The sequence below is a fragment of the Scomber scombrus genome, chromosome 16 (genome assembly GCF_963691925.1).
Source record: "Scomber scombrus chromosome 16, fScoSco1.1, whole genome shotgun sequence".
In the NCBI taxonomy this organism is placed as follows: domain Eukaryota; kingdom Metazoa; phylum Chordata; class Actinopteri; order Scombriformes; family Scombridae; genus Scomber; species Scomber scombrus.
Window position 1 is genome coordinate 9,631,543 of NC_084985.1, and position 12,918 is coordinate 9,644,460.

The 12,918-nt window shown below is 42.4% G+C and overlaps 1 protein-coding gene across 1 annotated transcript in view; it reads right to left on the reverse strand.

Annotated features, from left to right (window-relative positions):
• Positions 1 to 235: 235 nt before the first annotated feature.
• The window catches only part of nedd9 (neural precursor cell expressed, developmentally down-regulated 9), a 31,327-nt gene continuing 18,644 nt past the window's right edge, over positions 236 to 12,918 (reverse strand). The window contains exons 3-7 of the mRNA XM_062436217.1: positions 5,403 to 5,501; positions 4,059 to 4,196; positions 2,053 to 3,240; positions 1,798 to 1,887; positions 236 to 1,199 (exon numbers count right to left, since the gene is read on the reverse strand). Coding sequence (XP_062292201.1) covers positions 657 to 1,199; positions 1,798 to 1,887; positions 2,053 to 3,240; positions 4,059 to 4,196; positions 5,403 to 5,501 — 2,058 coding nt within the window. The 3' untranslated portion in view covers positions 236 to 656. The remainder of the gene's footprint in view (positions 1,200 to 1,797; positions 1,888 to 2,052; positions 3,241 to 4,058; positions 4,197 to 5,402; positions 5,502 to 12,918) is intronic.

Genomic DNA, 12,918 nt, shown 5'->3' on the forward strand with positions numbered 1-12,918 from the left:
TCTAGATTAACAAGGAGAGGTTGTGGTTGAATGTTTTAAATGTTGTTTAGTGAAAGTTCGATATCTAAAAGCTGCAGCAAATGAAACCGATCTGCATGACCAGACCAGAGAGCAGAAGTAACATTCTGCACTCTTTGTGCTCCACTGGAAATTATTTGTTTTCTATGACAAATCTGTTATGTCAGAGAAATTAAAAAGACACAGTCACATGATTAAGAACAACCCTTTACTTTGTCTGTGGAGAAACCACACACAAACACACATCGACATCAACACGATTTACAAGATTTACTGTCACACACCCAGCAGTAAAACACATCGACGACAGTCTACAGGTGAAATTTAAACAACAGGACATCTCATAAGGTGCTTCGTAATATGCAACAGGAATGTTATGAAAAATGTCCACATGATCCTACAGACACCAATACTGCATCTACATATATAGTCATACCATAATATAAAACAATCTACACAAAAATAGAGCAAATATTTACAGAACAGACAGTATTTACAACATTCAAAACAGGCTTAAAGATGTAGAGCAATATATATATATATGTATATATATATAAACTGTAAATATATATATTTATGCTAGATTAATGTACACATGGTGTCTGTGGTGAAATGTACACGAGCGAAACAGCTGAAAATCACAAATTAGACATTTGGAGCAACTGTTCTTTGAACTGCTGTGAGTGGTGTGAGAGATCAGTGACTCTGTCCACCATCTCCTGGATGGCAGCTGTGTTTGGGTAGTTCAGGGCAGCCATCTTGGTTGCAGCCACCACCGTCTTTAACAAGTCACACAGCACGTTACTGGAGTTCATGACCCTGTTGGCCACCTCGGGAGCTGTGGCTTGCCTGGACAGAGTGTCTCCGATGAAGACCAGTTTGTGGGCGCTGAGGATGACGAACTTGCTGTGCGCCACAAAGATGCGGGGAGGCTGCCCGGCACTGACACAGCTGAAGAAGGCGTCCACGGCGCTGAGGAGCGTGACGAAGTGCTGCTCACACTGCTCGGAGTAGAAGCCGAGCAGCTGGCGGTCCCGCGTGCACACATGAGTGGTGGGTGACAGGGAGGAGTCCGACGGGGAGGCCGAGGTTATACCTGAGTGTTGGTGTGACGTCCACTGTGAGATGTCGTTCTCCACTGGTTTGATCACTTCCTGCTCCAGCTTCTTGAACTGATTGATCTGTGAAGGGTGACAATGTTTAGATTATTTTATGACTTTGTTTCTTAGCATGTGTGTTATCTTGGATTTTACAGATATAGGTCACATGAGGTCATGATCTAAACAAAATGGAGCTAGGATTAAAAAGAGAAATCCATTTTAAACAAACAAAACAGGAACAAAAAACAGGAACAGGTTTTGGGTATTTGGGTTTTTTCTCCTTTTATATTAGCCCTCCTATTTAGCATGTATAAGCATACATTTACTTACCATCTAACAAATGGTTTATAACACAATACAATGTAGTTGATGGCAGACATAAGTGTTTATCAAAGTATTTTTCATCAACTATAACTGTGAGGACCCACAACTGGTATATTAACCGATAATTAATTCAATATTTCTGCTTAACTATTTATTAAATGTTTATATAGCCTATCTGCTTATGAATACTCAATAGGGGGACTTAAATTATTTGCTGTGTGTAGGAGTGTTTGCCCCCATGAGACCCAACATGTCAGCAGCTGTGTGTATCTGATATGGTAAATGAATCATGAATATTTGTGTCTGATACCATCTTCATCAGTGCATGACTGTAGATAGGAAGAGAAAACCTCACCTGTTCCTGTCCCAGCTGGACTTGACTCTGCTTGATGATGTTTTCTTTGTCCAACAGTTCCTTCTGCTGTCGTTCAAAGTCGTCTTTGCCCTGTCAAGGAAGATAAGGAAGTGAGAAAAGGCATTCAAATATGCTAACAAAACCCCCTTGAAACACCCTATGAGAATTACATATACTCTTTATTGTATAAAATTAGTGGGAATAAAGCAAACTTGAAATCCTGAAAAAACAGACAGGCTGTAGTAATATTCTTACCTGCAGATGTACATAGTCGTAGTCCTCCATCCAGCTTTTTACACACTTCTCACTGTTGTTCATGTTGTCTTTGTCTTGGCTGGAGGGCACAGGGAAAGGTTTAGTCGGGCCCCCGTAGTTGTCATTGTCTGAGGAGGGGGAGGTGAGTCGGTGGATCATGTTCTCATCAGGTGTGCTCCCGATAGAGAAAGACCCGTCCATGTGCGTCCGCCTGAACAGCAGCTCAGCACAGCTGCCTATCGTGGAGGCCAGCTGCTTGGCGTCATCCGGCACAGTCCTGGAAACCATCACGAAGCGGTCCAGGTCGTCGCTCTTGTTGTGATGCTTACTGCTGGTGGAGGATACCAGCATGTTCGGAGCCCAGTTGCAATTCTCCAGGACTTGGTAGATCTGCAAAAGAATCTGCTGTGAGTCCTCTAGGCGTGCCAGCTGCCTTCTCAGCTTGTTGTGGAGGCTGGAGTCTGATAGAGCTGTAGCGTTTGCTGCAGCCCCTCTACCAAACACAATGAAGTCCCCCAGGGTCGCCCGGACCCTGTCTAGCACTGTGCGCACGTCGTTAGCATGGCGCTCCATGAAGGGAAAAGTCCTCCAGTGAGGGGATGCCACCATGGAGTGTAAAGCTCCGACTGAGGCCTCCATAGCCTGCTGCAGGCGGTGCAACCTCTGCACAGCAGCATCCAAGTCCAGAGTCAGGCGGCCCTCAGAGCTGGAGCCCGTGGAGGACGAGGAGGTGGACATGCTGCTGCGTGTGCTGCCGGTGCTGGAGAACGACAGACGGTTCACGCCATCCGTCACGTCTCCGACTGCGCGAGCATCCTGAGCCGGGATGTCGTACACGCCTTTGCTTCCGTCTCTGTCAGCGTGCAAGGTTTTGTGCTGGGAGGGCTGCATGCCCCGGGGGACGTCGTATACGTCACTGTGACTCTGAGACCCTGCCCCTGAGGGAAGGGTGGGTGGAGGTACGTCGTAAATGCCTTCATTGCCATTGGCATTCGGGTGTTGGTGATGGGCAGCAGGCTCCACGGTGGGGGGGAAATCATAATGGGACTGGGGGCTCTGTGTGGACTTGGTGAGGGCAGGTGGCGGTATGTCGTAGATACCCTCCTGTTTGTGCTTGAGAGGCTGTGGGAAATCATAGTTTCCCTCCTGGAGGGCAGGGTTGGTCCTACAGGGAGGCACCGAGTAGACCTGTGGGCGAGGACGATCATTAGTTTTACAAGCAGCTCAAATTCACAGTAGCAATGTCAGCTGGTTTTTAGTGGACTGAGTTGGTACAGCAACACTGCAGTTAAAGATTGAGGAAGTGAAAGACCTTCTGGCTCATGTAGATACTATATTTGAAACCTCAAAGTTTCTGCTTTTGATTCCTTCCTCTAATGCAATGTCAGAGTGCAGCAAAGCTTTAACCTCCCACTAACTGTGTGTTCTGACGTACATGGCACACAGCATGTTGGGAGAGCAGTGGGATGAATAAAATGGTGGCCTGTAAGTGATTTCCATCAGCCTTGAATTGCACTCTTTACAGCTAGACAGGCTTGCCCAAACTGTAATTAGGAACGACGCAAATAACAGGTCCCAGCATATTTCAGGTTATTACAAACAAACTGATGGCTCTCTGCCTGGTTGGGTCTGGAAGTCTGGTGAAATTTTAGAGGGTCTGGAAAGCAAAGAATTATGTCCTTGACTTTTTTTTCCCCCTGCTGTAGAGTTCAGACACAGAACCATACTCATGGAGTTTTGGTTAAACACTCCTGGCAGGCAAAGCTTTAATTTCGTGCGGCCACAAGAATGTCATAAATATGACATTTGACGTATTATTCATTTATTACAGACAATTAAGAGAAATACTAGGAACTGTATCAATAAACATAAAATAACATTTTCCGGACACAAGCGGCTACCACTTCCTTAATTCAACTTTATTTGACTGAAATAAATGGTATGTTTGACTGATGTGCCTTTTCATTGTGGTGGGAGATCCACTAACTGTTGAAATGTTCTCTTACCCCTTGTGAGGAGGGAGGTATGTCGTAAATGCCTTGTGTCCTGGGGTCCATTTGAGACGGGGGCACATCATAGACTCCCTGGTTTCGGGCACTGCCATGCTGTCCCGAGAACATCTGACCAGGTGGGATATCATACACCTGAAACATGAAAGGGACACAAGATAAACACCAAATAATGAGCAACCCATGTACATTATAGTTGTTGTAAAAGTTTGTACATTTTTACTGTAGCCTTTAACTGTGCAGAGGCCCTACTAGTTTCACTGTAGAAAAGGATATTGTATGTAATGCAACTAACATCAAGACCACGCTGCACGTTTTACTGGTTTAACACAAGATGACAAGACAAAACGAAAACGGTGATAGATCCTTTCTGAGAAAATAAGGTCACACTGCAAAGAAACAGGATATGTGGTAGATAAATGTAGGAAACACTCTGTTACTGTTTGCATGAAACAGTTTTCGCTCTGTTGATTACTGGCATTGTTTGTTTGTTTGACTAATTGACAGCTGCAGCAGATGCAAACAAAAAGGTGCATAAGGGACATTTTCATAGTTTTATCTTACCAAAACTAAACGGAAATTATATTATATATTATAAATATTTTATACTGTATACATAGCCTATCAAGCTGTATTTCCTTAACTACAGATCATCTTTACATTCGTTTCTCTTACAATTCAAGGCAGCAATTGGCTTCCTTTCATTACAGTGAATACATATACTTTTGTCAGTGTTACACTATCTTTTCAAATTAATGCATTTTTATTTTGCAGCACATTATCTCAAAACTACCAACCATTTTTGACATGAAATATTAAGCAGACTTAATGTTTACTTGGTGCCATTACACCAGTAAAGCAAATTCAAGAGGCTGTTAAGGGATTATTTTGTGGTGCAGAAATGAATAAAAACCAAAAAGAAACTGGAAACTGAGAAAAGCATTTAAATTATTTAAAACACAGCAACATGGGAAATGTGTGGTAAATGGGCTTACACATGCAAAACCACTGGTATAAACCTTGAAAATGTAAGAAAAATGATATCAGGAAAACAGTGATTATCATCCCAAATTGTATCTTGCATTTTACTTTTTGCTTATTTTATTCCTTTTAAGCTTGTGATTACAAATGAATGCTTTAAGACTATTTTTAAAAACATATGCAAAAGTTAATTTAAGCCTAAATGTAACTTGCATCCATTTAAAATCAAATCAAAATGTGCCCTCGTGGTTATTCACTTCATTAGATTTACATCTTTATTATTAGATTTAACTTATTTTAAGCAGCCAGAATAGGTCACACTGTTATACTGTACATGCTGTGGAAATATGAGACACCTACCCCCTGTGATCTCATGGGTGGGACATCATAGAGGTCCTGCTGGTTGTGCTGACCGGGGCTGTAGGTGTAGGACTGTCCCACTCTGGTCGGGGTCACCACCTGTCCGATCACAGCAGGGAGAGAGACAAACAATCAGGGCTGCTGTCTAAAAAAACGACACCTGGGCCACAGCAGTGCTCGAGACAAATGCTCAGTATCACAAATTGCAAACACACTGCTCGTCCTGCCACCCATCTCTTAGACTTCCGTACATCTGTCCTGGATCTACGTTGCTTTGCCTGTTTCTCATTCCAAGTCCTCAAATGACCCGGCATAACAGTTAGTGAGTGCAGTTGAGGCAGACGCACACTGACAGCAGAGAGACATCCTCCCTGTTTCAGACTATTTGTGGAGAATCTAGCACACAGAAACCTAGAGCAACAGAGTAAAGAAGGGCCTTTCATCAGGAAGTTTACACTCAAACAGCCAGACTGTGTAACTTTTGCTAAACGGTGACCACAAATGACAATTACAAGACTCGATTCCCCTTCATTTATCAAGATTTTCTTGAGTGAGTTGCTTTGAGGACTTCAGTCGGCCTCAGGGTTTAGTCTGCTGACCATGTAATCACAATGTCCCTGCATTGAGTCCAGCTGGGAACTCTTGCTGCATTCAACCCACATATATTTCTCTCCCTATTCACTGTCTGCTCTACACTGTATACAGTCTAAATAAAAGGCAAAAACAATGAAATAAATACCACAACCATCTCCTGTGAAGTACTGTGTTTATTTATTATCTTATTTTTGTGATAAAAGCAATGAAATGTTCATCTGTAACAAACAAAAACAAAAAGCCCAGCAGCATTATTTATAAAAAAAAGTTTGCTGACCTAAGCGAGAATTTGTGCATATTAGCTCATGATCATACCAGACAGCAAAACCCCTGAGTGCAGTGCAGTTTTATTAGTTATTTTTTATGAGGAAAATTGTTTTTTTTTTTCCTTCTTTCAAAAGTTATAGTCTTGGTTTAAAAGGCCTAAAAGCTAATATATTAAGACAGTGGAAAAAAACCCATTTTGTGACTAAAGCTGGCTAACATTAGCCTGCGTCAGCTGCTGGTCATACTAGACAAAGTCAGACAAAGGCAGCAGCAAAACTCCTTTGTGTTTTGAATTGAGTGAAGGTCAGATTTATTGGTTAGGGGTTCAACTTTTCGGCAACAGTCTCATGAATACTCTTCTAGCTTGTTTTGTATAGATGTCTAATAACTTGTACATAGATATTATCTACTATTCTTATGCCATACTCAAATCGATACTGCTTCATTGTTTGCATACTTGCTGTATTTTAAATGGAAACACACAATACATTTCTTGTTACTATAGCTGTCACATTTCACAAACTTTAAATTAGTAATTTCCATCTTTTAAAATGTTACAAAGTCTCATTTAAAAGGCCTAAAAAATTAAATATTAAGCAAGAGAAAGTGATGAATCCAGAACTAGAAGCTGAGTTTGATGGGTTATTTTAACAAAGAGCTCTACTAGAAAACAGAATTAAGTCACAAAAAAACAAAAAAACAAAAAAACAAATAAAAATTAAGTGGTGCATTTTGAGCAATACAATTGGCAAAAAGTAAAACTCCAGCAGCTCTTTGTGAAAACAGTATTTTTTTCTGGCTAGCACAACCGTCATCTGAAGATGTTTTATGATTAAAAACATATTTGAGAGGAGTTTTCTTTATTATAGTACTGGCTGAAATGAAATGAAATTTTAAAAAATCCAAAAATATCACCACCTGGTGAAGTAATCACTGAGTCATTGGTGCTGATGAACAACCCACTTAAAGTCAGGCATTTTGTGCTGTAGGATTTAATGCACCTTTTAAATATTTTACACTTGTGGTGCAGACAGGCTACAAGAATAATGGAGCGATTACTGCTCGGAAAACAAAACATAAAACTCAAACACATTTCACTGGCTTCACCTGAGCCCGTGACATTTTCGCCCCTGTTAATTTCTTTCTTCACATTCTCCCTCCTCTTTTCCCGTCAGTGCTAATCAGTCCCTCCACACCTCCTAATCCAAATGTTTCCATCCCCCCCTTCCTCCTCTCCTGTCTCGTAGCCCCTAAAAGCAGAGCTGCAGAGCTCCTTGCTGCGTCAGACAGACAGAGGAATGCTGGGAATGTCCTTCCCCAAGCCCAGTACTTCTCTTCTGCCCCCACGCACCACTATCGCCACACTGGAACGAACAGGGTTCATTAACAGGGCTCGAAAATAGGAACCATACGCATGGCTTCCTGGCAGAGGGAAGCGTCTCAAGGGAGGTATAAGACTTTAGTCCCAGCATCCACTTTTGAGTCGCTGTATAGCCGAGTTAATATCCTAATACCATCTCTCATACTGCAGACGTTTATCGAAGCGTGAGCAGTAGGAGCGGTAAACTCAGCCAACTCAGAATAGGATTAATGTTTCTGAGGAAGGAGCAGAATGGGAAAGAGGGAGGGTTGGCTGGTTTGTAATAGAGATTTATGAAAAAAATAAAAAAGGTAAGAGAGGTGGAAGAGGGGAGAGCGAGGGGAACGGAAAATGAGAGTACGTCGCCTAGTATGGGAAGGAATGCCATTCATCTGAGCTGGAGTCTGACTAACAGTAGTCCATATGGTTCTCATAAGTCCAATCTGAAACAAGCCCTTGGTGATTTAAGGTGTTCATTGTTGGCATTCCTGTCCGTGCATGCATCATCCCAGCAGGGCCTGTGGGGTCAGAGCTGAAACATACACTGTAGGCTTTAAACGTGTCAACTCTGCTCTGAAATAAACCAGCGGAGGAATAAATAGCCTCACTGCTTTTGGCTCTTCTCACGCACTGTCGCTCGTACACTCCGGGCTGTTAAAAGCTCTCAAAGCATGTAACCAGACACAGCAGACAGGCAGCTAGCTGTTCACAAAGTAACAACAAAGTGATGCTTGGTAAAAGGTCACTTTAGACCGGCTGCTGTCCCCGCGGGTCGAGCCTGTGTGCTGACGATAAGCGGGATGTCTGGACTCGGCTGCCACATGCAGATGGCAGCGAGGTGTCTCTCAAAGACCTCAGTAACCTTTTCCACAGGTACATGTCATCGCTTTGAACGGCACTTTGCTCATCAGTGGCTCCTCTCAGCCGCCGCCAGATGCACACTGCTCATTTATTTCCCATCTCCGTCCTCTGTTTACCCAGCAGGCTGTTGCTGCGAGGCCGCTCGGCGCTGCTATAATTGCTGGTGGGTAAATATTTACCAGCGTCCAATGAGGTTGACGCTTTCGTGGCGGAGATAGAAAGAAAGGCACGGTGATGACATCATGAAGAGCCGCGGCGACTGAGCAAACATTTGTTCCCACTCAGGTGAGAGGCTCTTAGGATTCCTTCATGGAGGAGGCAGAACAAACTGAGTGAATGAAGAGGGATCAGGTTTAAACTTGTGCCCTGAGGAGCCAAATAGAGGCCTTGTTAACGCTCCTGCGCATTGCGGTGAGTGACTTGCAGATCTTTCAGCATAATACCGTGTTTACTTAGCATCCTGGCAGGCTCAGGTTTTGGCAGGTAGGACTTTTCAGCTTTACTTCAGAGTCATTTGAGAGGTGTCGTCATAATGTCAACAACTACCTCATGAGCTTGTTATAAACTTTTAGATTTTAAATACTGCACGGACAGCACGTCGTACCGTATATAATCTGAATCAATATTGACGTTCACTGGAATCATATCATAATAATATAATCTTATCTTATTGTTCAAAGTTCAAACTTATGACTGTGAGTTTTTGTCACGTAATGTGTAAATGTCAAGCTGAAATGATTCATTAATTACTAATTTGTTGGCCTAGAGAAAATGAATGAACTATTTTGATAATTGTATTGTTTATGGCTTTTTATATAAAAATCAATTTAAAAATCACTTGTTTCAGCTTCTCAATTTTGGGTACTTGCAGGTTATCTTCATCCTTCATGACATCCAAATGATTCAGTTTAGGTTTTGGGCTGTTGGATTAAAAAGCAATTTGAAAATGTCAATTTGAGCTTTGGGAGATTATAAAGTTGGATTGTTTTCACTTTTTTGACATTTAATGGAAATTATTAATAATAAAAAATAACTGAAATGAACCTGATTGTGAAAAGTCTTTGCTTTGATCATCAGTTTGACTGTTTTATGGATGATTTTGCTAATATTTACCATATCAACAGATGAAAAGTAAGCAAAGAAACATGGAATAAAGAATGCAGATGCTTCCATACACAGTTTGATGAGCATGGAAATTATGAAAATAATCTGTTATGGATTTTGTAGCCACCAGATCTCAGCCCAGTTAAACACTTATGTAAGATTTTGGACCCATTGCTCTCCACCACCATCATCAAAACACCAAATGGAGGGTTATGTTTTAGAAGAATGATATTCATCCTTCAGAGATCTATGCCAAGATGTTGTTAAGCTCTTCTGGAGGCTTCATGCAAGTTTTCTTTTACTTATCTGTATATCAGAAAACATCTCTTATGATATTGTGATTATAATCCGCCCAGCCCAGTGTTGGTAGATTTTTAGCTCGATTCTGTGTAGGAGGTATGTGCACCTGTGTGTAGCATGATTTTACAGGAAATCATCATTTCACACCTCTGCTGTGGTTACTGTAGCACACACACACACAACCACTTCCCCCCCTCTAATAGTTTGCTGACACAAATCAACAACCCTAATGAAGCTTTTCACCAAAAGATCTGCTTATAAAAGAAGGCGATAATGACACTGCCGACAATGTGGCAACTGCCCTGTATTGAATTTCATCCATCCATCTCCTTAGTCACACCTCCTCATCTGCTTTCATGAGCTGCCATCTCTTATCCATCTATCTGGACAGAGTCAACCTCTGCCTGTTTCTTCCTTCAGCTCTGTCAGCACAGTGCCGTTGGCTCACCTTTTAATGATTGAGGGTGGGCAGCAGAAAGACTCGGACACCCGAGAGTGCAGGGGAAATGAAATCTAAACCACCAGCTGCTACAAACTAACCAAGCTATCAGTCATATGTTAGTGTAGAGTGTCACTTTTTATGTGACTGCTTCTCCTAAATGTAGGGTGTTTTCTGCTCTGGAATAACCTGCCCTTCTTTGCTTTGCTGAATCACAGCACAAAGACGTCTCTTGCAGTGTTGCTCAATAACATTCCCCTCCACCACTTGGAGCTGCACCAACCTATTAATGTGCCAAACTAATTAATGCAGGTAATTAAGTCTTGAATCCTGCGAGGCCTTTAGCCTTCTCCATAACACATCCAAGTGGCTAAACCCAAACAGACAGCGAGCTTAATGAGGAGCATTAAAAGAGAACACACTGATTTTAGCACGAATGAGGATCATCTGTCATCCTCTCTGATCAAAGCGGCTTCTTAATCCTGTCGCATGATTATACGGAAGAAAAAAAAGACGTAATGTTAAAGAATGTCTGGGAGTCAGTGTTTACTCTCTAAGAAAACAATATCATGAGACAATCCCCTGAATACTAAGACAAAAAGAGGATAATGTGGAATGAGAAATCTCTTTAAAGACCCCTCAGCATAAATCTTATGAGTTTTTAGACATGACAGCAGCTGTGTGAGGCTTAACGTAGGCACAGCGATACTTTGAGCTATATTGCTAATGCTAAATTGGCAACATCATCACAATGACAATAGTAATATGCTGATGTGGAGCAGGTATAATGTTCATAGTCTTAGTTTAGTGTGTTAGCATGTTCGCTAAATGGTAAACATGAAACACAGCTGAGGTTCATGTCATTAGCTTTGATTTGGACACATTAAGATTTTGACCTGATGCTAATGCTGATGCTTTAATTTAGTTTGGTTTAGGTTAATCCTACTATTGTCATCCCATCAACTGCGCAACTTTGGTCCTCCTGGTTTGGATGTTTGCAGCATAAGGTATAAATTATCATCCAATTCTGTAATAGACCTTTTAGCATTCATTCCAACTTATTACCACAACTTTTACACATATTTCTGGAAATTATGTTCAATAGGCCTAATTAAAATAAATTATACCTAACTTTTGAGTTAACGCCTTTTGTCCTCCCGGGTCAAACAGAAGGAAAACAGGAGGGTTAACCTATCCTGAGAGGGGCATGAATGTGTTCACCAAAGATTTAACTCAAGACCACATAACCTCATGGTGGTACTAGAGGAAAAGTTGGGACATCAAAAAAGTAATTAGGATTCACTTCGTGGGCCATGAATGTCTATTTGATCCCCAGAGCTATGTGCTGCTAACATTACTAAAAAATGTCCTGTCCTTTCTTCTTTCTCCTACTTTGGTAAGTTCATCACAGTTTGTGCTCTGAACTTTCAAGGGGTGGGGGGGGGGGGGGGGGGGGTCTTCTCAGCAAGCAAACCACAGAGCAGATTACCTCTGGTGCAACTGATTTATGACCTTGCCCCCTCGGTCAGATCTCATGGGCCAGCGATTCATCACAACTGTGACAATGGTGGGCAGACGGGCGTCTGACAGAGTTGGCTTGCTCCAGGAAGAAATAACTCACTTATCTGTGGCTCAGATCGTTGTGTGGATGATTAGGTAGTGAAAATATGGCCGAGGCAAACAAACAAGCCATTCATTACATATAACCTGGTTGCTTTCAAACAGAAGTTTATCAAGGTAGATGACACACCCATGTAGGCCATAAACAGTTATCAGACTTCCTTGAGTTGTGTGGAAATCTATTAATTAATTGTACTTCTTTATGGCACTAATGGACAGATTGGATCTATAGACACAGTGAATGGAGGAAATGCCCATACAAGGAGCAGAGCTCATGAGCCAGGAAGTGAGGAATGAAAAGGCCGTCTGGTAGGAGTAGATAAGAAGCTTTGAACTCTGAACCCATCTTTGAACAGTGTGACCTCAGCGCCTGAGTCAGAGCGGGGAAGCACAGAGGAAATGGAAGCACAGAGGAGTGAAACAGACACACCTTTCAGAGCCTGGGAAGAAAGAGGAAATCAAGAGCGGCTCAGCCTATGGTGATAAGAAATGGGCTTTTAAGACCAGAAATATAAAAAAAGCGGTATAGGGCCTCCACGTGAGAAGACTCTTTGTGTGACTGAGATCTGTCCCACACTGTCCCAACTAGGAGGCCTTGAAGGGAGGGCAGCTGTGGAGCTCTTTAGCTCACCCTCCCAGGAGGGTTACCCAAGGACAAGGCCACAGCATCAAACCAAACAGCAAGAGAGGCATAGAGCGCCAAACCTCAGTATGCCTTTATATACCAAAGCCCCACACCACATGAAGAGAAAATATCCAGTCGCCAATCTGGATTTGCACTGTGGGGCTGGCATGCGAACCTGAGGACGCATTTTGGAGGATACGCGCAGACAAGAGTGCATGAATGTGTGACCGTGCACGTGCATACACACACATACATAGTGAAGGACATACAGGACCCTTTCTCTGGGAGGGGAGGAAGGCTTTAGAGTAATATGAGAGTGGATTATCAGTGAAGGAAGCCTGCATCA